The sequence below is a fragment of the Dendrobates tinctorius genome, unplaced genomic scaffold (assembly GCF_039654945.1).
Source record: "Dendrobates tinctorius isolate UK_male_01 unplaced genomic scaffold, ASM3965494v1 ptg000007l, whole genome shotgun sequence".
Lineage (NCBI taxonomy): Eukaryota > Metazoa > Chordata > Amphibia > Anura > Dendrobatidae > Dendrobates > Dendrobates tinctorius.
In genome coordinates this window covers 782,089-808,037 of record NW_027361675.1, presented here as the reverse complement: position 1 = coordinate 808,037, position 25,949 = coordinate 782,089, and the positions used below count along the sequence as shown (strand labels likewise).

The following is a 25,949-nucleotide window of genomic DNA, read 5'->3' as shown; positions in this document are numbered from 1 at the left end:
TTGGCAGAAAGCATGTTTGTATGTTTACATAGGTAATCCTAAAGCTATAGCCCGGAGGAGAATTCTCGCGCAACACATCATATATAGTATGTTCTACAAAGATGCATTTCTATAGCGTTTGGTTGCTTTTTTAAGCCACCCACTCACATGAAAACAGAAAAAATGTCTTAAATGCCTTCTTACTGCAATCAATTTCCTGGCAGAGATAGAATCATTACATTTTTGTACCTGCTGAAACACCTCACTAGTGTTACGCTGGTCACTGGTGGCACTGGAGCATTCATTGTTGCGTGTGAGAACAGAGCGACATCTCAGAATTTTTAGCGTAATTATGTTTATCCATGTCATGTAGGTTTTAAAATCCAAATTTGCACACTTTCTTTCTTTCAATGTTCTTTCTATTGAAAATATTCAAATGTAACAAACAGTGTTGAGATAGAAATCATATCATTACTATGAACAGTAATAGGCACTTCCGAGAGGATTTACGAAGTCAAAATTGCATACAAAACTCAATCACTGCAAGCAATAGAGTAATGGTAATTTTCAACATTTGATAAAGAGAATAAGAAAAGGAGACCAAAGGGAGTCAGAGGGAGAAGAGAGGAGGATGAAGTTGAAAAAGGGGGGGGGGGTGGGTGTATGGGTAGGAATAGCACCTTGGGGTATGGGCTTAAGGAGGAGTTAATCCATAGTTGCGGAATAGTAGGATGTCTGAAATCTAAAATTGACCCAGGGCTTCCAAACCTTATTGAAATTCGTGAAACAATGAATTACTCTTGCTGCTAATTCTTCTAACTGAAAAATTTGTTCCACTACAGAGTAGAGTTGTTGAGTAGTGGGTAATGTTGGGGAGTTTCAGTTAATGGGAATCACGGATTTCCCAGCTGCTAGGATAAATTGTGCAAGTTTAGAGGCATCTCTATCTCTCTGCCACTGCGGGAGATTTAAAAAGATATTTTCTGGTTTCAAGATGACACGTCTGCCCAGGATCTCACTCATAATTATGGATACATTATTCCAAAAGGGCCGAAGAGCCTGGCATGACCATCAAATGTGGATATAACTTCCATCTATCTCCCCGCATCTCCAGCAGTTTGCCGCCATAGATTGATGCCATTTATGAGTTTGCTTGGGCGTAATATACCATCAAGTGACTATTTTGAACGAATTTTCCTGAATTCGTACACAGTGCGAGGGACCATGGGATAAATTTGCACACTTAATCTGTGTTGGCGCTCGTACACACAGGCCATAAGACTGCTGAATACAATTGTATGGAGACATTAAGAGTAGGATTCTGTATGGACAGAAAATCTGAAGCAAGCTCCATCATATGTTCCATTTATGGCCGTATCTGTAGCATTGCTGTCTATACTGGATCAAAGGGTTATTCCCAATATTAAAAGCTATCACTTTTCTGAAAGGATAGTTTTGTCCTATGACTGTCCTGCTCCATACCAACGGGGCACTTCTGAGCCCTGTTCTCAATATCAGTGGTCTCCCAGCAGGTGGATCACCACAGATCCTCATGTTATCACACATCCTTTAGATAGGACCAGGTTTGGACTGGCCCACAGGCGAACAGGATAATCCTCCGGTGGGCCCCTTTGCAAGAGTGAGCCACTACCATCTTATATAAGCAGTACTTATACTTGAATCACTGTGTACAGACAAAGGCGGCATCCTATTCATTTAACAATCTTCTGAATTAATCTATATATATATATATATATATACACTCACTGGCCACTTTATTAGGTACACCTGTCCAACTGTGTGTTAAGACTTAATTTCTAATCAGCCAATCACATGGCGGCAACTCAGTGCATTTAGGCATGTAGACATGGTCAAGACAATCTCCTGCAGTTCAAACCGAGCATCAGTATGGGGAAGAAAGGTGATTTGAGTGCCTTTGAACGTGGCATGATTGTTGGTGCCAGAAGGGCTGGTCTGAGAATTTCAGAAACTGCTGATCTACTGGGATTTTCACGCACAACCATCTCTAGGGTTTACAGAGAATGGTCCGAAAAAGAAAAAAAAACCAGTGAGCGGCAGTTCTGTGGCCGGAAATGCCTTGTTGATGCCAGAGGTCAGAGGAGAATGGGCAGACTGGTTCGAGCTGATAGAAAGGCAACAGTGACTCAAATTGCCACCCGTTACAACCAAGGTAGGCAGAAGAGCATCTCTGAACGCACAGTGCGTCGAACTTTGAGGCAGATGGGCTACAGCAGCAGAAGACCACACTGGGTACCACTCCTCTCAGCTAAGAACAGGAAACTGAGGCTACAATTTGCACAAGCTCATCGAAATTGGACAGTAGAAGATTGGAAAAACGTTGCCTGGTCTGATGAGTCTCGATTTCTGCTGCGACATTCGGATGGTAGGGTCAGAATTTGGCGTAAACAACATGAAAGCATGGATCCATCCTGCCTTGTATCAACGGTTCAGGCTGGTGGTGGTGGTGTCATGGTGTGGGGAATTTTTTCTTGGCACTCTTTGGGCCCCTTGGTACCAATTGAGCATCGTTGCAACGCCACAGCCTACCTGAGTATTGTTGCTGACCATGTCCATCCCTTTATGACCACAATGTACCCAACATCTGATGGCTACTTTCAGCAGGATAATGCGCCATGTCATAAAGCTCGAATCATCTCAGATTGGTTTCTTGAACATGACAATGAGTTCACTGTACTCAAATGGCCTCCTCAGTCACCAGATCTCAATCCAATAGAGCATCTTTGGGATGAGGTGGAACGGGAGATTCGCATCAGGGATGTGCAGCCGACAAATCTGCGCCAACTGTGTGATGCCATCATGTCAATATGGTCCAAAATCTCTGAGGAATGCTTCCAGCACCTTGTTGAATCTCTGCCACGAAGAATTGAGGCAGTTCTGAAGGCAAAAGGGGGTCCAACCCCTTACTAGCATGGTGTACCTAATAAAGTGGCCAGTGAGTGTATATATATATATATATATAAAAATGAGTGTATCAACCACGCCCACTCCACATAGCCCCACCCAATCACTAAGCATCTTTCTTTTCACCATAGCTGTTTAAAAGAAGCTAAGCTGAGCTGTGATTGGTTGCTATGAGCAACAGTTTTCCCACTCCACAACACCTCAGCAGACACTGACTGGGTGAGAGAAATCTAGCATCCCCGGGAACATAAGCTCCAGCCATTGTCTGCCCCCCAGAAAGGAGCAGAGAGTACATGACAGAAATGAATCACCCACTCCCTACCCAGATACCCATCACACATCCTCTATCCCATAGTCCAGTGCCCATATACCCATCACACATCCTCCATCCCATAGGCACATCTTCCCTCTTAAAGGGATCCCCGGTATGGAAGTTAGGGCAAATCCCTCAGCGCTCTGATTCTGACCCCAGACTTCTATTAAAGGGATCATTGGTATGGAAGTCAGGTCAGGGCAAATCCACTCTGCGCTCTGGTTCTGACACCAGGCCCCTCTTTAAGGGATCCCCAGTATGGAAGCTAGGACCATTCCACTCAGCGCTCTGGTTCTGACCCCAGGCTCTCTTAAAGGGATCATTGGTATGGAAGTTAGGACATTTCCACTCAGCGCTCTGGTTCTGACCCCAGATCCCTCTTAAAGGGATCTCCGGTATGGAAGTTAGGCCAAATCCCTCAGTGCTCTGATTCTGACCCCAGGCTCCTCTTAAAGGGATCCCCGGTACAGAAGTGAGGGCAAATCCACTCTGCACTTTGGTACTGACCTCAGGCCTCTCTTAAAGGGATCTCCAGTATGGAAGTTAGGGCAATTCTACTCAGCACTCTGGTTCTGATCCCAGGCTTCTACTAAAGGGATCCCCGGTACTGAAGTTAGGGCAAATCCATCCAGAGCTTTGGCTCTGACCCCAGGCTCTCTTAAAGGGATCCCCGGTATGGAAGTAAGGGCAATTCCTCTCAGCGTTCTGGTTCTGACCTCAGACTTTCTTAAAGGGATCATTGGTATAGAAGTCAGGGCAAATCCACTCAGTGCTCTGGTTCTGACAAGAGTCCTCTCTTAAAGGAATCCCCGGTATGGAAGTTAGGGCCATTGCACTCAGTGCTCTGGTTCTGACTCAAGGCTGACGGGATGATGTGGGTTATTAGGGGTAGTAATCCGGTGGCTCTGATGGGATGATGTAGGATATTAGTGGCAGTAGTCTGGTGGCTCTGGCTGATGGGATGATGTGGGATATTAGGGGTAGTAGTCCGGTGGCTCTGACGGAACGATGTGGGATATTAGTGGTAGTTGTCCAGTGGCTCTGGCTGATGGGATGATGTGGGATATTAGGGGTAGTAGTCCGGTGGCTCTGATGGGATGATGTGGGATATTAGGGGTAGTAGTCCAGTGTCTCTGGATGATGTGTGGGATATTAGGGGTAGTAGTCTGGTGGCTCTGACTGATGGGATGATGTGGGATATTGGGTGTAGTAGTCCGGTGGCTCTGGCTGATGGGATGATGTGGGATATTAGAGGTTGTAGTCCAGTAGCTCTGACTGATGGGATGATGTGAAAAGAAAAGGGGGAGACAGGGCGCTTCCAATGCGTAGGTCTGTATGGAAAGTAGATGAGTGCACAGCAAGTGTTAGGCTCACCTGATAGGGTTGTGAGAGTCACAACACCTATAATCGCATAAAACAGCTGCAGCAGTCTGCACGAGGTCCAAGGACTTGGTACAAAGAGAAGGCTGGTAGTGCAATAAGAGACTGCGCTGCTGTGGTAGAATTCAAGATATCTTTATTGCCAACGCGTTTCCTGAGCCAGTCCCAGCTCACTTCATCAGGTGATGTCGGATATTAGGGGTAGTAGTCCATTATCTCAGGCTGACGGGACGATGTGGGATATTAGGGGTAGTAGTCTGGTGGCTCTGGCTGACGGGATGATATGGGATATTAAGGGTAGTAGTCCGGTAGCTCTGGCTGACGGGATGATGTGGGATATTATAGTGAATGTGGCCATGCGGAGTGGGCGGGGCTATACCCATATATATAATTTGTTATAATTAACCGTGGTTAGTCACTATGCCTGAGCAACGCCGGACTCTTCAGCTAGTTATTATATAAATTTGTGCTTGAAGATAAAGTCACATTTGCTTGTAGCTGAAAAGTGGGGTCCTGGAGATGATTACTGATGGGTCCTTGGCACCCCAGTCTGACACTGGATAGCACAATCTCATTTTGGGAATCCTAGAAATTAACTGGAAGCCCTAGAAATTAGCTATAGTCTGTGGGGGAACCCTACATCAAGTGTTCAATTCCACAGCTCTCATTGAAAGCTCAGGGCTGTACGAGTAAGTACCAGGTCAGAGTGCCAGACAATCCTTGCAACTGCTCTCCCTTCTGAGTACTAGATGATGATGTTGAATTAAAATTGGATGGGATTTATCGAAATCTCATGCCCACTATGTTTTATTTTTGCTTGCTTGTTTTTTGTTTATTTGTTTACGCAACATAAACAGACCTGTAGTGTGTGTTTGAAATCCACCACATGTCAATTTCAGGGTCAAAAAATGTAGGTGAGTTTTAGATGTGCATTTCTGCATCTGTGAGGTAATTGGCATTTTTATCTTTTAATCACGTTTTGATGCTGCATTTTTTTTTTTAATTATGTCATGTTTTAAATAAAGCTGCTTTTTTTTATACTTCTCAGTATTTGTCTTTCACAAAATATTATTGATATAGTGAAGTGCAGATTACATGCGTTTTTGATGCTCTTCCACAGCTCAAACACACTAAAAATGCTAAGGCTATGTGCACACGGCGCGTATTCTGCTTTGGAATTTTCCGTGCAGAATTTACTAATGACCTGCATTTTTCCTGCGGATTTAGTGCATTTTTTTATGCGGTTTTCCACCTGCGGATTTCTAGAATGGAGCAGGTGGAAAACTGCAGCAAAACTGCACAAAAGAAGTCACATGCTGCATTTTTCATTACGCACCAAATCTGCACTGAAAAAAACCCAGCATGTGCACTGCGGATTTTGTTTTAATGCTACTGTACATCACATGCAGTTCTGCTGCGAATCGGCAGGGCCAAATCCGCTGCGGATCTGCAGCAGAATCCGCACCATGTGCACATAGCCTAATACATTTTTTACCTGCGGATTTTACACATCTAATGCAAGTGTACTGGGAAAATCTGCACAGAAAACTCGGCGTATTTGCAAGAGAAATTGACATGTTGCAAATTTGAAACACTTACTGTCAGTTTGCGCTGCATATAAAAGCACAGTGGAAATGAGATTCCTATAAATTCCATCCACTTTGCTGGAACTGTAAGGCTGCGTATTCTGTTCAGTATGCAGTATCAAATGCTCATTGTGGTAATGTACCCATATGGAGACTTCTTTCACAAACACAAATAACGTCTCATATATGAGGGGGCCCACCACTGGTTTCCCCACCAATCATTGGAATAGGAATCCCGAACCCCCAGACCACCTTCACTGACGCTGTATACGAATGACGTTCGACTGTCTCTGTCATCCTCATAGCTCCTGAATAGTGTGGTGTGGCAGAATACTCACGATATTATGTGTTGGCTAAATGTCTGGTGTGCATTGAATGCGCGCGCATTCATTGGCATTTACTGTGCAGTCCTACTACATACTCTTTGAACCCTTGAAGAAAGCATTCTTGTTATTTCAATCCAGGAAATTAAGCAAATAATTTGGCTTCTTATTTGGAAAGGACATTTGAGATCGTTGAATGTTTCTGGGGATATTTTATATAATTCTGGAAAAAAACACAAATCAAGGATATTATGTGCTATTGCTTATTCAGGAAATCTACAATACAGTTCAGTAATTTCTCAAGAAATGAACCTGTTTGTTTTTCCCTTCCTTGAACAGGTGCTTTGATCAACCAGTTGTGTAATGTGAATGTGCGTGCCATAGAAAGCAAGAATTTAGCCCTTTGAGAGCCATTCCTAACTTTCATTTCTGTATTGCTGGCCTCATGTTTTTTTCTGGACTACTGCTGGTTTACACTCATTTGTTACTTAAAGGGATTGTCCCATAAACGTCATTTATCACCTATCCACAAGACAGATGATAAATGTATTACGCTAAAACTCCCACGCATGATTCCAAAAAAAGGGCCTAATGCCTGAGTGAATGAGCATGTGCGAACATTGCTCCACTAACTGTCTATTATAGGGTTGTCCACTACTAGGACAATCCCTTTTTAAACCAAATGTTCAGCCACGATAAGAAAAAAAAAATTATACTCCCCTCCCATGCCGGCGCAGTTCCAGCAGTTTTGGAACTCACAGTCCTGGGGCTGTGATACGGTGGAATGACATGTGATGCCCAGCGCCCAATCAGCGCTGGCATCACTGCCCCCCACCTCCTGTCAAAATGAACATGAAGAGACTTCTGCTTCATGTTCAGTTCATTCAAAGGCAGAGACAGTGACACCAGTGCTGGTTGGGCCACAGACCTCAGCTGGTCTCAGACTTTCCTCTTCATGTTCATGTCGACAGGAGGCAGGGGCAGTGATGCCAGCGCTGATTGGGCACTGGGGTCACGTGTCATTCCAACGCATCACAGCCACAGGACTGCATGTGCTGACACCACTGGAACAGCGTCGGCATGGGAGGGAAGTATAGGTTTGTTTTTTTATCGGGGCTGAACATTTAGTTTAAGAAGGGGTTGTTCTAGTAGTAGACAATCCCTTTAAGCTAGAGTTACGCATCCGTGTAAGTCGGTGTCACCCTAGGTGCATCAGTTATTCATTTTTTTTTTTCTCGTCTTTTTTTCTCATTGAATCAGGTAGACTGTCTGAGCATTTTTAATTGTTGACTCTTAACAATGTATCAGTTAAAAATGAATGAATCGCTGATGGAAGTCTGATGTACAAAGTCTGTCTTCATAGCTTCATTCGTGTCTCATAGACTTTAATGGCAGAGTCTTCTCCGCAGAATGGATGATGATAATAGGACACGCTCTGAGTCTCATGCACCTGAGACACGGATCTGTTTTTAAAACTGATGTACATGTACGTATGGATCAATTAAACTATGGGTCAGTGTGCTGTCTGACAAAAAAAAACCGGAACACTAGGATGTGTCACACAGATGTGTGAATGTAGCTTTAGGCCACATTCACACATTCAGTATTTGGTCAGTATTTTACATCAGTATTTGTAAGCCAAAACCAGGAGAGGAACAATCAGAGGAAAAGTATAATAGAAACACGTCACCACTTCTGGATTTATCACCCACTCCTGGTATTGGCTTATAAATACTGAGGTCAAAAACTCACCAAAAACTGAACGTGTGAATGTGGTCTAACTCCTATAAACAGATATTGGAGAAAATTCAATGAAAAGAACATTGAATTGAGTTTATGGTATTGCATTTTTGCTGGATTCATAGACAGCAAAGAAGAGTTCTCAGTTAACCTGGAGGTAACAATTTTAACCAATCTGCCAGTGAAATGCTACATTTTGGCTTTCTGTACACTGAATATTATATAGTAAAGTCACCCAATGATGCTCCACATTTATTATACCTACATATCTATCTCCAAAAATGCCACATTTCAGTGTTATTCTGTAGGGCTGAATAACCCAGTCCACATGACAATATCAGCACGTTCCTTCATGTGCTTAGGAAGCAATCAGCAAGGGTTTCTGTGATCTTCCTGCTTCTTATCTCTTTAGTTAGAAGTTTGCATCACCATGACATTAATGTGATTTCCTGCACATTCCGCAACGTTCAGGTCAGCCACTATACATTTATGCAGACCTCCCAGAACAGTACAACACTTCTATTGTTTATAATTGTAAAATGATAAAAAGGGCATGGTTTTATTTTTAAACTGGAACTAAATAATTCTTAAAGAGATTGTCCAATACTGTATCTGTAGAGGAGAAGAAGTGCTGACAGGGCACCGGGTCTGGAACTGCTGGGGCTGAACCTACTGTTGCAGGGGCCGGGAGCAAGGAGATTTGAGACGGAGCAGACCCTTAACCTGTGTAAAAGGAGCGTGGCGAGCCAGGGAGGTATAAAAGGGTTTGCGTGGGAAAAGGAGGGGGCTTCCCACCAGAGAAAGGAGTCAGAGAGTAGCGGCGCCAGGCTTCAGGGAAAGATATGCTGCATAGTAGCGATCACGGCCGGGTGCGGCGAGGACTCCCAGGTTTTGGCGGGCATGCGAAGGAACACACGCTGAATGGACGATTGCGGTGGACTCCACTCTGCTGCGCTGTAGCATAACGGACTAGGGGCTCAGCAGGTAAAACCGGTGATCGCCCGAAACTGCCAGAAGTGAGGCCGACTTGTTAGGCCAGGAAGCTGGAAGAACTCAGCACCAGCCTCAATCGGCAGCTGACCAACCATCTGACTCAGGAAGAGAAACGGACAACCGAGTCACGTTAAGTGAAATTAATGTAAAGACTTCCATTCTGAATTAGGCCGGGGTCACACTACCGTTGAATACATATTCAACGTGCGTGTTAAATAGCAGTATGCTGTGATTGGTAAGCGTATATCGTCCGAGATGCTCCAGTGCATGCCTATGGGTGCGAGAAAAACTCTGACACCACAGTGACCATTCTTCTAGCTTGCGACAAATACACACGCATTTTCCTCACTTCAGCCCTTTGAGCCATTAAATTCAATGGGGAAAATCATGAGAAATGTAAAGCTATACGCATGTCATACGGATACATAGGTGCAAGAATATTGCATCATCGCATTACAAACGGATGACCAAACACTTGTGCGATTCTCGGCAGGGAGACTCGGACTGATTTTTCCATACGTTTAGTGTGACCCCGGCCTTACTCTTTCCCTGTTTACCCCTCAGCCTTTATCTGTTCATTTCCTGTTGCTCCCTGCAAGTAGGTTACCCCTGTATTGATAAAACAAGTAATTGTTAACCCCTGCTCTGTGCTTCTGTGTCACTGCTACCTAATACCTGTGTTACATATCAGTGATGACCTATCCTCAGAGTAGGTCATCAATGTCTGATGGGTCGGTGCCCAACAGACAGCATTCCCTCTGATCAGCTGTCAATGGTGTTGGCGGCGGGAGCCACCAGCCAGAACGGCTCAATTGCAGAGCTGCTTCGTCTTCTGATGGTAAATGGGGTACTGCACATATGCCTCCTATTCAAATCAATTAAGGGTAGGTCATCAATGATAAAGTAATGAATAACCTCTTTAATTTTGTTACAATATCTATATTTTTGTTACATTTGAACTATATATAACTTATTTTTCGGACTATAAGACGCACCGGACCAAAAGATACCCCCCCAAATTTTGGGGTGAAAATAGCAGAAAAAAGATTTTTTTTTAAGATGGGGATCCGTCTTATTGTCCGAATTTAAAGTATCTTACCTGAGGGCCAACAGTGGTAGAGCGGGATCACAGGAAGCATGGTTCCTTTTTCCGGCGGCGGCAGAAGTGGGGCAATGCTGCAGTTCCGGGGTGCGATGCTGTGGGTCCAGTGTTAGGCGGTGAGGCAGAGCATGGAGCAGGGTACTTTCTTCATGATGTCCGCAGCGGCAGAAGTGGGGCAATGCTGCAGTCCCGGTGTCCATGGCGAGCAGAGCCAAGTGCATCACCGGTTTCTCTGCTGCCATCTTCCTGAGGCCGCGTGTGCGCAGATTGAGATCTTGGCATCCCTCAGCTTCAGGAAAATGGCCGCTGAGATCTCAATCTGCGCACGTGCGGCCGGTGGCCATTTTCCTGAAGCCGAGGGCCACAGAGATCTCAATCTGTGCATGCACCGCCTCCGGCCGCTCACGGCTTCAGGAGGATGGCCGCAGGGAAACTGATGATGCATTTGATTCTGCTTGCCATGGACACTGGTCCACGGCGTTGCCACATTTCTACCTCCGGGTATCCTGAGGAAGGGACCCTGCTCAGGTGCACTCCGTGCCACCCACCACCGATACCGAGCCTCAGCATCATCACCACAGCATCGCCACACCTCTGCCGTCGCTGCTACACCACTGCCGCAACCCCCCGGTAAGCCTGCATTCGGACTATAAGACGCACACCCCATTTTCCTCCCAAGTTTTTTTGAGGGAAAAAGTGCGTCTTATAGTCGGAAAAATTATTTTTTTCTATGCATTTTATAAAGTAGGTTATATTATCCTAGCTAGTTTGTATGGTATTGAAATAATGAGAAAATAATAAAAGATGTGCAGGTCTGAAGGGAAGGTACATTGGGTGTTACATACTTGTCTACGTACAGTTGCCCTGAGTTGCCTGTACATGCTACTGTAATGATGTAAAGTAGGTTTCTATGAAGACAGTGGCTAGATGATAGAGTCACAGACACAGGTATACGTGAAAGTAGTTTGTATTAAACAAGCAGCACAGAACAGCACAGGTGCTGGCGGAGCCAGACAATGACAGCAGTGGTAACAGCAGCAGAACTCAGTCCAGTAGATAGCAAGTTGCACACCAGCACTATGTAGATGTAAGCAGACACAGTCTTAAGAATGCAGGCAAGGACAGTCACTTAGCCCTCTCCCTTGCGGGAGGGGAATCTTCGAGCACAGTGCAGTGGCAGAGAAAGTCACTAGGTAATTGATACTGAATGTGTAAAGGTAGCAGGGATAAGCCTCTCAGGTGAAACGCTCACAGCAGTCAAGATCTTCAGCGCATACCGTGAGTGCTGTAGGAGCGGTGAGCGGTGGAGGCAGGGCTGGAAGGAGCCTTCAGGCAGACACCGTCAGAAGGTCCAGGCGGCGGCGGTTAGGCAGCAGGTAATCCAGGTGGATTCAGAAGGAAGGAAGGAGGTAGCACAGCGTGCAACTCCCAGCTAGCAGATCAGGTACAGGACGAGATATACAAGCAAGGTAGTCACGTCCAGGAAAGCTATTTAAACCCGGCGGGCGGGACCAACAGGCGGTGATGTCACAGGAACCAGTATGGCCGAATGAAGCCAGGCTTAAGGGCAACAGTAAGGGCAAAGTCCGGAACACAGCAGAATAGGAACGATGCTTACATTATTCCCCCCTTAAAGAATGTCCTCCGGACAATCTTCGACCAGGCTTGTCCGGGTACCTTAGATGAAACTGCTCCAGCAGCCGCGGAGCACAGATATTCTCCAACGGTTCCCAGGAATTCTCCTCGACAGAGTATCCTTGCCACTTGACCAGGTATTGCAGCTTCCTTCTGAAGATCCGTGAATCCAGAATCTTCTCCACGACATATTGTTCATGTCCATCAACGAGCACTGGAGCTGGAGGAGAGGAAGTACGCCCTGGGAAGGAATTTGGTACAACTGGCTTTAGTAGGGAAACATGGAACACCGGGTGAACCTTCCAGGCAGGGGGCAATTTCAGACGCACCGCTACCGAATTCACTAGAGCCACGATCTTGTATGGCCCTACAAACTTCTGTCCAAGCTTGACAGTCGGTGCCCTCACCCTCAGATTCTTGGTAGACAACCAGACCGTATCTCCCACCCTATACACCGGAGCCGGCCTCCTGGTACGATCTGCTGCTCTCTTATACCTCTCCTGCGCTGTCGTCAAGGTGGTCTTTAGAGCTTCCAAATTCTGCTGTAAGAAGGAAAGATGGTCAGACACAGCAGGCACTGCAGCCTCCTTGGGGAACTGCGGCAAGATGCTTGGGTGGTAACCCTGATTAGCAAAGAACGGTGACTGCTTAGTCGAGGAGTGCTGCGAGTTGTTATATGTGAACTCTGCCAGGGGAAGCAGATCTACCCAATCGTCCTGCAGATGACTTAAGTAGCAACGGAGGTACTGCTCCAGGGTCTGATTCGTACGTTCCGTCTGTCCATTGGTCTGTGGATGGTAAGCCGAAGACAGACTTACTCTAATATCCAGAGCCGCGCAGAAACACCTCCAGAACCTAGACGTGAACTGCACCCCACGATCCGAGATCACCTCATCCGGGACCCCGTGCAGACGGACCACCTCTTGAATCAACAAGTCTGCAGTCTGTTTTGCTGTGGGTAATCCAGCGCAAGGGATAAAGTGTGCTGCCTTAGTGAGGCGGTCCACGACCACTAGAATGGTGTTCTTACCCTTGGAGACCGGTAGTTCAACAATAAAGTCCATTGAGATGGATCTCCAGGGACGAGATGGTATAGGCAAGGGTTGTAACAACCCGGAAGGTGACGCACGAGGCGTCTTGAACCGAGCACATACCTCGCAGGATGACACGTATCCCTCCACGTCCTTCCGGTACGAAGGCCACCAGAAGTACCGAGCCAGGAACTCTTGGGTCTTCGTTATTCCACGATGTCCCCCAATCTTAGAATCATGGATCAGTCGGAGGACTTCAAGTCTTGTCACTTCTGGTACATACAGCCGATTCTCCTGTAACCACACTCCTCCACTGAAATTTAGGCTTACTTCGGGGGTAGGTTGCCTTAGCAACGGATCTGCTGCGTATGCTGCTTTGATCTCAGACAGAAGATCCTGATGATGGATTGCAGAGATGAAATGAGCGGGAGACACAACCAGGGCTGTGGAGTCGGAGTCGTGGAGTCGGAGTCGGTGCTCATTTTGGTGGAGTCGGAGTCGGAGTTGGAGTCGGTATAAAATGGACCGACTCCGACTCCTAAAATATATAATAAATTGGGTACAGTAATTCAATGCAGGATGTGCTGAATATTTTTTCATAGGAGTTTGGGAAAGTTATGAAATGCCCTATAAATGGCTGTTATATTCCTGATCTAAGGCTACATTCACACACAGCGTTTTTCCTGTGTTTTTTTGAGGATACGTTTTTCAGCTGCAAAAGCAGATCAGCTTTTTAAAAAACTGCATCACCTGAAAGGTTTTTGAGCTCATTGATAATGTTTTCAATAGCAAAAGCAGATTAGAAATCTGCTCTATCTATCCATTTATCCATATCTGTCTATCCATATCGTATCTGTACCAAAAAGAATGAAAACCGGGTAGTACACCAATATATATTCTGTTCTATCTAAATATCTTGATTATTGGATCATAAAAATTATTAAATGTCTGAGGTTCACATTGTACTACAATAAATTTTTCACTTAAATATAAGCAATATGTGTGGGAGTCGGAGTCGGAGTTGGAGTCGGAGTCGGTGTAAGGGAAATTGAGGAGTCGGAGTCGGAGTCGGAGTCACAGGTTTGGCTTACCGACTCCACAGCCCTGGACACAACAGTACTAGGAGACGACTCAATCACTTCCTCAGGAGCAGCAATCCTAGATAGCGCATCTGCCTTACCATTCCGTGCCCCCGACCTGTAGGAGATGATGAAGTTGAATTGGTTTAGAAACAAGCTCCAACGTGCCTGACGTGGGTTCAAACATCTTACGGACTGCATGAATTCCAAGTTTCGGTGGTCGGTAAGAACTGTAATCGGAGTTGAGGACCCCAGCAGCAAGTGTCTCCTTTCCTTGAACGCCGTCACAATCGCCAGTAACTCCTTGTTCCCTACGTCATAGTTCTTCTGCGCCGGGGATAGCTTCTGAGAAAGAAAGGCACAAGGATGAAGAACTGCCTTCTCACCTCCTCTCTGTGACAACACTGCGCCGATGGCGACATCCGATGCGTCCACCTCAAGAGTAAAGCTCAAGTCTGGGTCTGGATGTCTTAAGATGGGAGCCGACACAAATTTGTCCTTCAGCCGTGTGAACGCCTCCTGGGCTTGCGGAGTCCACCGGAACGGTACCCCCTTCTTAGTCAGTTGGGTGATGGGTGCCACAATCTCAGAGAAGTTACGGATGAAGCGCCTATAGAAGTTGGCGAATCCCACAAACCTCTGAACTTCTTTCACCGATCCTGGCGCTGGCCACTCCTGGATCGCTCTGGTCTTTTGATCGTCCATCTGGAGACCCTGTGGAGAGATGACATAACCGAGGAACTGCACTGTTGCCCTGTGGAACTCGCATTTCTCCAATTTGATGTAAAGATGGTTATGCAGCAGGCGTTGCAGCACTGTCCTCACGTGGAGCCGATGTTCCTCGAGATCACTGGAAAAGATTAAAATGTCATCGAGATACACAACCATAAATACATCAAGCACATCTCGGAAAATGTCATTAACAAAATGCTGAAAGGTTGCAGGAGCATTTCGTAGTCCGAACGGCATGACCCGTGACTCGAAGTGTCCATAACGACAGCGGAAGGCCGTCTTCCACTCATCTCCAGACCGAATTCTCACGAGATTGTAGGCTCCCCGAAGATCCAGTTTGGTGAATATCTTAGCCTGCTTCACCCTCTCCAGTAGTTCAGAGATTAAGGGTAGCGGGTGCCGATTCATGACCGTTACCTTGTTTAAATCACGGTAGTCCATGCAAGGACGCAGACCCCCGTCCTTTTTCTTCACGAAGAAGATTGGTGCACCTGCAGGAGAAGTAGACGGTCGGATGAAGCCCTTGGCGAGATTCTCGTCGAAGTCCTTCAAGGCCTTTAATTCAGGACCAGACAAAGGGTAAATACGCCCGAATGGGATCTCCGCCCCAGATACCAGTTCTATCGGGCAATCATAAGGCCGGTGGGGAGGTAACATATCTGCCCTCTTCTTGTCACATACCTCTGCCAGATCCTGATACTCCGGTGGTAATTGTCCCTCAGTCGTAGCTACTACCTTGGGGATAGCAGCGACCTTAGGAATAGCGGGGTTGCTGTTAGAACTTGGAGGGAACTGCACTTCCCTGGTCTCCCAGTTGATGCGAGGATTCTGAACCTGGAGCCAAGGTAACCCCAGGATAATAGGGAAGTGAGGAGAAGATATTAGTAAAAAGGACAAATGTTCCACATGTTCCTCTCCAATGCATACCTTCACCGACTCAGTCTCCATGGTTACCGGTCCAGATGTAAGTGGCGACCCGTCTACTGTCTCCATCAAGACTGACGACTCCCTCTTCACTGCCCTGATTCCATGCTTCCTTGCAAACGCGATATCCATGAAGTTCCCACTGGCCCCGGAGTCCAACATGGCGGCGCTCTCGACACACCGACCCTGGAAACAGACCCTCAAGGATAGGTAATAGTGGGAATTCTTCTTAGTAGCGGAGTAGGAGGAAACGACGGATGTCATCGAGATCACCACTGCGTTCAATGGAAGAGATGCCAGCGAATTCATATCGGCAAAGTCCAGGTCTCTCTGATTGTCTCTGCCCCCCGAATTGTTCAGATCTAGGACGCAGGACTCCCCCGCCTCGGAGTTACAATCAATGATAGCTGCAGCCGTCTTACGTCTCCTGACTGGACACTCGGAGATGAAGTGACCGGTCCCCCCGCAGTAGAAGCACAGGTTTTCCTTAAAGCGATGCTCCTTGCGGGCATCAGGAGGATTTCTACGTACGGCATCCACCTGCATCGGTTCGGGCTCGGGCTCGGGATTCCTCCTGCTGGTGACATCTCTGGAGGGAGAAGAGAACGGAACAGTGTTATTAAACCGTAGATCAGACCAGCGCTCCTGTCTGCGCTCGGAGAGTCGATTGTCAATGCGGATGCAGTGATTGATGAAGTCCCCAAGAAGCACGGGCGAGTCCCCGCGTGCCAGTTCATCCTTAACTGCCGTAGACAATCCCCTGCGGAAGATGGCCTGCTTGGCTGCCCCGTTCCAGGTGGTGTCTAAAGCCCATCTACGGAAGTCCAATGCATACTCCAGCACCGAACGCTTCCCCTGCCGAAGGGTCAGCAGCGTCGTCTCAGCAGTATTAGCTCGGTTCGGGTCATCAAACATCTGCGTCATTGCGGCAATTAAATTGTCCATAGAGTTAAGCAGGGGGTCGTCGGTCTCAATCAAAGGGTTGGCCCATGCGAGCGCCTTACCAGACAGCAGCATGACTATAGTCAGAACTTTGGAGCGTTCAGTAGTGAACTGTGGGGCATGAGCAGCAAAGAAGATTCGGCACTGGTTCAAAAATCCTCGGAATTTATCCCTCTCACCAGCGAACCGGAAGGGTGGAAGCTTTGGGAAGGTCGGTGTAGTATCCCGGGCAGCACCTGCTACCTGCGTGGCTGGGGCCTGTTCCAGAGCAGCAATCCGATCGAGCTGCATAGGAATCGCTTGCTCCAACGCCAGAACACGATCACCCTGAAGAGGAGCTGCTTGTTCCAGCGCCGTAATCCGATTTGCCAGTCGTTGCAACTGTGCCTCTGCTGCCCCGGCGTTGTGTTCGATACGTTGCTCCAGCGTGTCCAGCTGGGTCCTAATGCCTGCCACATCCTGCCGTATCAAAGCAAGCTGCTTGCTTACACGTTTCTCCAGGGACTCTACACCTGCGGTCTCCATATTGGTGGCTTGTATATCCTGTAATGATGTAAAGTAGGTTTCTATGAAGACAGTGGCTAGATGATAGAGTCACAGACACAGGTATACGTGAAAGTAGTTTGTATTAAACAAGCAGCACAGAACAGCACAGGTGCTGGCGGAGCCAGACAATGACAGCAGTGGTAACAGCAGCAGAACTCAGTCCAGTAGATAGCAAGTTGCACACCAGCACTATGTAGATGTAAGCAGACACAGTCTTAAGAATGCAGGCAAGGACAGTCACTTAGCCCTCTCCCTTGCGGGAGGGGAATCTTCGAGCACAGTGCAGTGGCAGAGAAAGTCACTAGGTAATTGATACTGAATGTGTAAAGGTAGCAGGGATAAGCCTCTCAGGTGAAACGCTCACAGCAGTCAAGATCTTCAGCGCATACCGTGAGTGCTGTAGGAGCGGTGAGCGGTGGAGGCAGGGCTGGAAGGAGCCTTCAGGCAGACACCGTCAGAAGGTCCAGGCGGCGGCGGTTAGGCAGCAGGTAATCCAGGTGGATTCAGAAGGAAGGAAGGAGGTAGCACAGCGTGCAACTCCCAGCTAGCAGATCAGGTACAGGACGAGATATACAAGCAAGGTAGTCACGTCCAGGAAAGCTATTTAAACCCGGCGGGCGGGACCAACAGGCGGTGATGTCACAGGAACCAGTATGGCCGAATGAAGCCAGGCTTAAGGGCAACAGTAAGGGCAAAGTCCGGAACACAGCAGAATAGGAACGATGCTTACAGCTACTTTCTATTAAAGGTCCTTCACTGCCCTGCAGCTGGTTATTGCCTTCTCATTCCTTACATTCTGAAATCTCACCTGTGGCATCCCACTTTTTTTTACTGCCCAGCTTAAGCTTTCTGTCTGTAATTTGCCAAGGGTAATTTTCGGAAAATTTGAACTTGGAAAGAAAACTTGTAAATGTCCAGTTTATCCTTTTTGAAACGACATTGTGTTGCACACATGCTAAGAATTTGTCCTAGGTTCCTCTCTTGAAGAAAGCAATAATGACTGCTCTGCTTAATCCTGCCTAATTGTATATTCTAGGAAAAGTGCTATTCTTATAAGTACCAACAATAAACAATTACAACACTTTAATTCAATAAATTGCAAATTTACAAATAATCACAATGAGAACAACATAAAAAGGACATAAAACCTAAGAAGATCACAATGCAGTCCCTAGCAGTGCGCAGACTAGTGAGTGTGTACGTAGAGAGTACTTACAAGAAAGTTGCTGTACAAACGATGTTAGGTTGTAGTCAGTTGGGAAACCCGATAGATACTCATAGAAACAGAAATCACATAGGAAATTTAATCCCTAAAAATAATAATAAATAAATAGGTTTACTAAACAGACACATGATCCAAAACCCCAGTAGATCAATTATGAAGAAATGAGTCAACTCTAAGTACATCTTTAGATAACGTGTAACCATCACATCCATTCATAGACTGACCAAGCAATGTGAATTATAACAACATAAATGAAGATATCTTACCCATAATAAAATATTACTGCAGGGAACAGGGAAGGATCCCTTGTTGACACGCGTTTCGCATTAGCCAGATCAAAGCAAGGTCAATTATATATCCAATATATCATTACCGGTGGGGTTGGCTAATGGGGAATCCCACGTTTTCTTAACATGATACTCCTCACCCACATTATGTTGTGCCATGCTGTGAATATGATGATACTTAAGTGTCTGCCTTATGTATCAAGTCTCTTTTACAGTTTAAAATGACAGAAAACCTCTAGTACAAAAACAGGATCATTTAAACCAGAGGAATGCAGCTTGGTGCAATTCATTTATTTGCATGACTTGTCATTGGAAAGGTGCTAAGTACCAGAGTACGTAATGCCACAGGAGTATTTCTATTGGATAAAATTATTTTGTCACCGATTCATCAAAACCGGCATTTTACATGCCAGTCTTCATGAACAGTGCACTAGAATAACATGCGCTAAATTCATTAAGAGGTGTGCACCTGTTAAGGACTTTAGCGCATCCTTCAGTTGCCATGGACCAGTGTGAGATGTGTACTACTGTTGCACTTTACAACCCTTTTGTGGCATAAATTATAATGAATTTGCCGACAGTTCATGGTCACACCCCTTCTGGCAAAGTTCTGCCACTGTTCAGAAAGTTGTTTGAGCTGGATGGGACTAGGCGCATGTATGGCAAAAGTCACAAAAGTTTTTGGTTTGGCGCTACCACATTGATTAAAATTATTGCTCCATTTCCAACTGTTGTAGACTAGAAAGCTGACTAGTTATGAGCCATCGTTCTCGGATAAAGTGTTATCTGCTTGGGTGCTAACCGAGTGTCTTCAGTGTGCTTGAATAATGTGTTCAAGTCCCCGCGCCTGCATGTGTAGTGGCTGTTCGACAGCCACAGCAAATACATGGATTGCCTAACAAACAGGTAATCCATGCATGTGTTGCTGTTCTCGGAACAGCCACTAGACATGCAGCCACGGGGACTCAAACATATTTTTTGAGCATGCCGAAGACACTCGGTTATCACCCGAGCAGATAACACCTTTTCCGAGCACGATCGCTCATCACTTATTGCTAATGAAAACTGATGAATCTAGGTCTAGGCATTTTTGTCTTTTATCTATGTAACGTAGGAGAACAAAGATTTGTGAAATTTCCACTACATGTAGGGATTCGAGAAAATAAAATTATTTGTGACCATCATGTCATTAATCTCTTTACAGGAAATTTCAACGGCAATATCCAAGGATGAAGCTGATTCTGCTGGCTCTAATTTTCCTGGTTTTAGGGGAGATCAGCAATGTCACTTCCTCTAGGTCTCGCACAAAGCGTGAGCTAGCCCCAGGACTTCACCGCCTTGGCATGAGAGATGCAGGGGGCTCATATTGCCAGCAGAGAGAATCGTGTTGCCCTGGCAGAGATGATGCCTGCACTGTGCCGTATTTGGATACTATCTGCTACTGTGATCTGTTCTGCAACAGAACTGTGTCAGATTGCTGTCCGGACTTCTGGAGATTCTGCTTGGGTGTTAGCCCCCCAAACATCCTGAAAGGTGAATGATTCAACCAGAATATATTTTAGTGCTGGATCATATTAGCATTAGAACAAAATTGTTTAAAAATGTTGTAAATTACTTTAAATATGAAATATTATAAATAATAATTCCATTTGATGTTTTGTAGAATGAGTGCATTAAGTAACCTTGCAACATCACCATGAATTAGATTACTTAGATTATAACTCAGATTTTAATTCTGAGATACTGAACAATTTAAAATACACAATCTTTGTTAAAAGGGTTGTCCCCGTTCAGGAAATCTTCAGCCCTGCTTATAACCTCCCATGGTCCCTTACTGAATCTCTGGCACTTGCTCCTGGTGACCAATAATGGTTGTGGCGCATATGGTATGTGATGTATGAGAGTTCAACAACCAGTCTGTGGCTCTGTAAAGTGGAGGGGGGTCCCGTCTACATGGACAGAGCCACTGAACTTACTGATTGGCTGCCATATAATGTTAGCGGCACAGTGAATACCAGAGCCGGAGACCCACACTGGACCTGGGGACAACGAGTAAAGAGCGGGTTATTATTTTTTAATAGACTACAGCATGGGACGAAGATTTTCTGAAATTGGACAACCTCTTTTAGGGTTATTCCCAGCTAAATATGTTGTGTCACTCGGATATGACATTACATTATGATTCATAGCAGTCCAGAAAACCTATAAACCCATACAACACTCCATGCACACTCATGCAGGAGCCTAGTGCTTCCACCAGCTGAGCAGAGCATTTCACATGACCTAAACTCCCACCGGTCAGCAGGACATGAAGGTTATGGAAAAGATATATATTAAAAAAAGATTCTGTTCCATTTGTAAGAGAAAGTACTGCACATTGTCATTTCCATTTTACAGACAACACCACTAGCGCCCAATGAACTATAATGATATTTCTGCATGATGTAAACCTTTACACGATGGCATGTGTGGCAGGGTCTGTCACCGTTTTAAACATTTCCTAAGGCTACATTTAGATGACTTTGTCCATTCGTGTATGTTTTGTTAAAAATGGATGTGTTCCATATAGTATCTGTTTTAATAGTGCGTCATACACTGAGTGGCAGATTTAATTAAAAAAAAAAAGATTACAAAAGCAGAAGCTTGGAACAGACACATAGACAGTTAAAAGTGTGAATAGTTACAATAAAAGGGTTTTTCTGTCTTGTTTCGTAGGATATGTCATAAATGTTATACATGGTATGTACAGATCCCACCAATAGGAATCACTCTGTAGATAATGAATAAGCTGCCATTTTGCTTGATTCAAGCTGCAATCTAATCGCAAAAAAATTAGTTCTGATATTTCCAATATTTTGTGAACTCCGAAGTGAATTCAGCTGTCCTCTGATCAATTTACTCATCTCATTGCATTCATGTCAAGAACAAGGCCCTGATGTGCACTGCTGTCAGTGGAGAGGTGGTCAGAATTGCCATCAACTCTCTCCATTCATTTGTATAGGAATTCTGACCACTAATGGTGCCCAACTCTCGAGATCGATCGCGAACATGCTAGGATAAGACGTTATCTGAGCATGCTCAGGTGCTAACAGAGTATCTTCGGCGTGCTCGAATAATATGTTCGAGTCCACCGCGGTTGTATATCTCATAGCTGTTATAGAGCTGCAACACATGAAGGTGTAGCCTAACAAACAGGACGTCCCTGCATGTGTGTTGCCGCTGTTGAACAGCCACGAGACATGCAGCCGTGGGAATTCTATCATATGTGGAAGACACTTGGTTAGCACCCGATAAGACGTTATCCAAGCACTGATCGATACAGGTCACACTTGAGGAGATGCCATAAATCTGTGACATGGGAACACTCCTTTGAATCGTATGGGTTTAAACTGACAGCAGATGGACAAGACAAATTAGCTAACATTATCTATGAAGGTTTATCCATAAAGAACAAAGGCGATGAACTGCCTGCTTTTGTATTAAAGTGTGAAAGCAATCCTACGGGATTATGAATTCTTGAGCCAGGCATGTACATGCATGCAAGCTGTGAAAGTATAATAACTGACCATGTCAAAGACAGCGAGCCAGGAATGACGATATTAATGGTCGTCTCCCCATGTCTACACTTGCATTCCTCTTTTAATTGTTATTTCCTGAGTGCGAACCTGTCAAAACTCTTCTGCTAGTGCATTGATGACCCTTACCAATTTCTTATACTGTTCATTAATATTAATAGCTCCACTATGGTAAATATGGGGATTAAAATGTAATTGCAAGTGAAGGCCTTGTTCGCACAGTGCAGTTTTTTAACGCAAACCAAGCAGTAAATCCAAAAATTATGCTCAGCATTAGTCTTTTGGAATCTAGTCTCTTCTGTGTAAATCTGGCCTATGTAAATAATTCAATGTAAAAAGAAAACCTGCACAATTCTGAAATTACTCAGGGTTTCCATTACTCGTAAGATTCTGTTCCTTTCACCAGGCTTGTTACCTCTCCTCTGTCCCCATGATAAGTGTCAGAAAGTAGATATATGTGTATGGCTTTATTTATGACAAAGATCATGTCCTAAAGTCTCCTTTAAATTTGCTGCATAGGAAGGTAAATGAAATATAGACCAGGTCATTTTGCACTATATAGATTTAGAACCTTTAGACACAAGATCATCATTTGCATTTTTGATTTGTCTCTTTTTGCCCTGGCAAATCTTAAAATTCATCAAAATGATTCACGCTGATTAAGTGCAAATGTAAAGACGATTTTATACTTTTGTTACTCCTTTTTGGTGTTAAGTCACATGTTAGTGTGAGGGCTCGCTTTCACGAGCATATACACCGGACGAGTGCTATCTGATTATTTATCAGATAGCACTCGGACCAATGTTATTCAATGGGCCAGTGCTGATGCACAATTTTTGTCACTGACAGAATCTGTCAGTGGAAAAAAAAATTGGAGCATGTTGCAGTCTATGGGTGCGTAGAAAACATCAGACTGCACTCGAATGTCATACGAGTGCAGTCCGATTTCCACAGACTCAGACAATGGAGAAATTGCATTCTCCATCTTCTCCTCTGTGTGCGCCAATGCTCTCATCTAAGAGAATCAGATCACCCTATACTGACACTCTGGTCAATCTCTGATCAGAGTTTGATCAGAGAGTGAGCTGTTTAATTGTCCCGTCTGTCTGGTTGTAGCCAGAAAAAAATCTGCAAAAATACTCCAGGAGGGCCGTAGAGTACGTTTGTACAAAAAAAACAAAAACTTTTTATAGAGTTGATGAATGAGGCAAAACTATCTAGAATTTTCTAACTACACCCACAATAACAAAAAAGAGAGAGTGGCAAACAGCTTAAAAAAAGCACCATAAAGGCACAAAACTGATAGTGAATTAGCGAAAAAATGAAAACAAAACAACAAAAAATTTGAGAAAAACACTAAAAAAAAAATGACCAAATTCGGTGATGAATCAGCAGCTTGGTGTTTAAGCTGTCTGCCATTATAATCTACAGTATTTCTAGTATTTACAGCTTATTTAGGGAGATGTAGTTTTCTGCAACCGATTACAGTGTCTAAAGTTTTCAAATGCTTGGTTAAGCTGAATAAAGGAAATTTGCATTTTGGTTACATGTGCAGGTTTTAGAAAGGAGGTGGCGTAAATTCTTTCCAATGATGTAGAAGAACTGAACTAAATAAAATGTCAGCCTCAGGAGCCTTTCATTTACGGGAGAAATAGAGATTCATTCCATATAAAGGTGTACTCACAGACTCTTTAAAACCGCTAATACCGTAGCAGATGCTGCAGCCAAAACAGTCTCCATTTTAAAAAAAAGTAATCCACCTCAGGGTATGTTCACACTGAGGTTTCTGAACAGAAACTCTCCATTCAAACCTCGTGGGTTTTAAACGCCTCATGGTTTTTGGAGCTTCTTCAACAGAAACTCCTGCAGAAATAAAACTCAGCGTGAACACATCCTAAAAATGGTCTGGGCACACAATGTCCTTTTCAGGTGGATTCCACCTTCAACCCGCCTGAAAAGGCCCCAATAACCATTAAAAATAATGAATGTGTGCACCCCAGTGTCAAAATGACTTGCTGTGCATATTTTCGGTCTTTTCTAACTTCTGTTAACCATTTCAAGGTTCAAAAAGTTGTGAAAAGTGACCTGACCATTCTCCAGGTGGCTTCTGCTTGAAAAATAGGAGCTGCCACTATTTTTTTCTATAAAATGTTAAAATAAAGTTGCCAGTGGGATTGCTGCTGTAAAACAACAGAAAAGATGACAAAGAAAACACCCCTGACATCCATAAGACGCCATGTGCGCTTACTCTAAGGGGGGTTTCTCCTAATATACATAGATTATCAGGTATTAAAAATGGCGCCCCCTACTGTTCTTTTTTTACCTTTCTTAGTATGTCCAGCTAATGTGTCCTGTGTTCATGGTCGCACATGCCCAATAGCGCTGTTTCACTTCACCGAACTAACAGACATAGCTGTTCCACAGCAGATATGTAGCAGTAATATTTGAACACAGGCGCATTTTTTAACCCCTTAATGATCATGCTTGAATGAGCTTTAATCCCCTGACAGTACATATATGTATTTAAAAATATTTTATATAAAAAAAACTTGACTTTTTTGTGATGAAGATCTTTTACTCAACTACATTTTTTTTTTTTTTTTTTTTTTTTTTTTCTGCACGTTTTTATATGTAGACTGTACTTTTTTTTTTTTTTTTTTTTTTTACATAACCTGTTCTCTAAGAGATCATCAAAGATCTCTATGGAACTTTTTTTCCCTAATTGATTCCCAGTGTAATTGGAGAATACATAGGAGCCCCAGTTAAAGGGGAAAATAGCAAACTATAGCGACATAAGTGATTGTCGTAAGTGACTGCTACGATCTACTAATTAGCTCTGCTATGCTGGCAGACTGATTATGTGATTGCCAAGTCTTACAAAACTATTTGCACTGCCATTGCTTTTTTTATATTACATAGCAATCATTGAGTGCTATGTAGCAGGAAAAATGGAAGATAGAAGAGGAGGTGCAAGGTGTTACTAGCATATGGATGTAGCCAGGCCCTGTGCCTTTGATTGTGTAACATCCCCTGGTGTGCTAGGCAACTAGTAATTTATCCCAACTCAGTTCCCACAACCGCAATCTTGCCTTTCTCAGCCTCACAGAAACCTGGCTGACACCCTCTGTCACCGCCTCATCTGCTGCCCTGTGTTACGGCAGCCTCCACTTCACCCACACTCCTCGCCCTGGCAACAGACACGGTGGAGGACTGGGTCTTCTCCTTTCTTCCAACTGCACCTTTAACCCAATCCCACCTCTTCCCTCCCTAATCCTCCCATCTTTTGAAGTCCACTCTGTCCGCATCTATTCTCCCTCCAACCTCCAAGTGGCCGTCATATACCGACCTCCAGGCCCGACCACTGCCTTCATTGATCAATTCTCTACCTGGCTTCTTAATTTTCTTTCAACTGACATCCCCACTATCATCATGGGTGACTTCAACATCCCCACTGATACCCTTCAGTCACCAGCCTCCAAACTCCTCTCTCTTACTTCATCCTTTGGACTTACTCAGTGGTCCTCCTCAGCCACCCACACAGACGGACATACATTGGACCTGGTCTTCACCCGCCTCTTCTCTCTTTCTAACTTCACCACTTCCACTCTCCCCCT

The 25,949-nt window shown here is 44.8% G+C and overlaps 1 protein-coding gene across 1 annotated transcript in view; it reads left to right on the top strand.

Annotated features, from left to right (window-relative positions):
• Nucleotides 1-25,949, top strand: part of TINAGL1 (tubulointerstitial nephritis antigen like 1) — a 90,643-nt gene that overhangs the window by 14,883 nt on the left and 49,811 nt on the right. Inside the window, exon 2 of the mRNA XM_073571796.1 lies at nucleotides 19,965-20,293. Coding sequence (XP_073427897.1) covers nucleotides 19,990-20,293 — 304 coding nt within the window. The 5' untranslated portion in view covers nucleotides 19,965-19,989. The remainder of the gene's footprint in view (nucleotides 1-19,964; nucleotides 20,294-25,949) is intronic.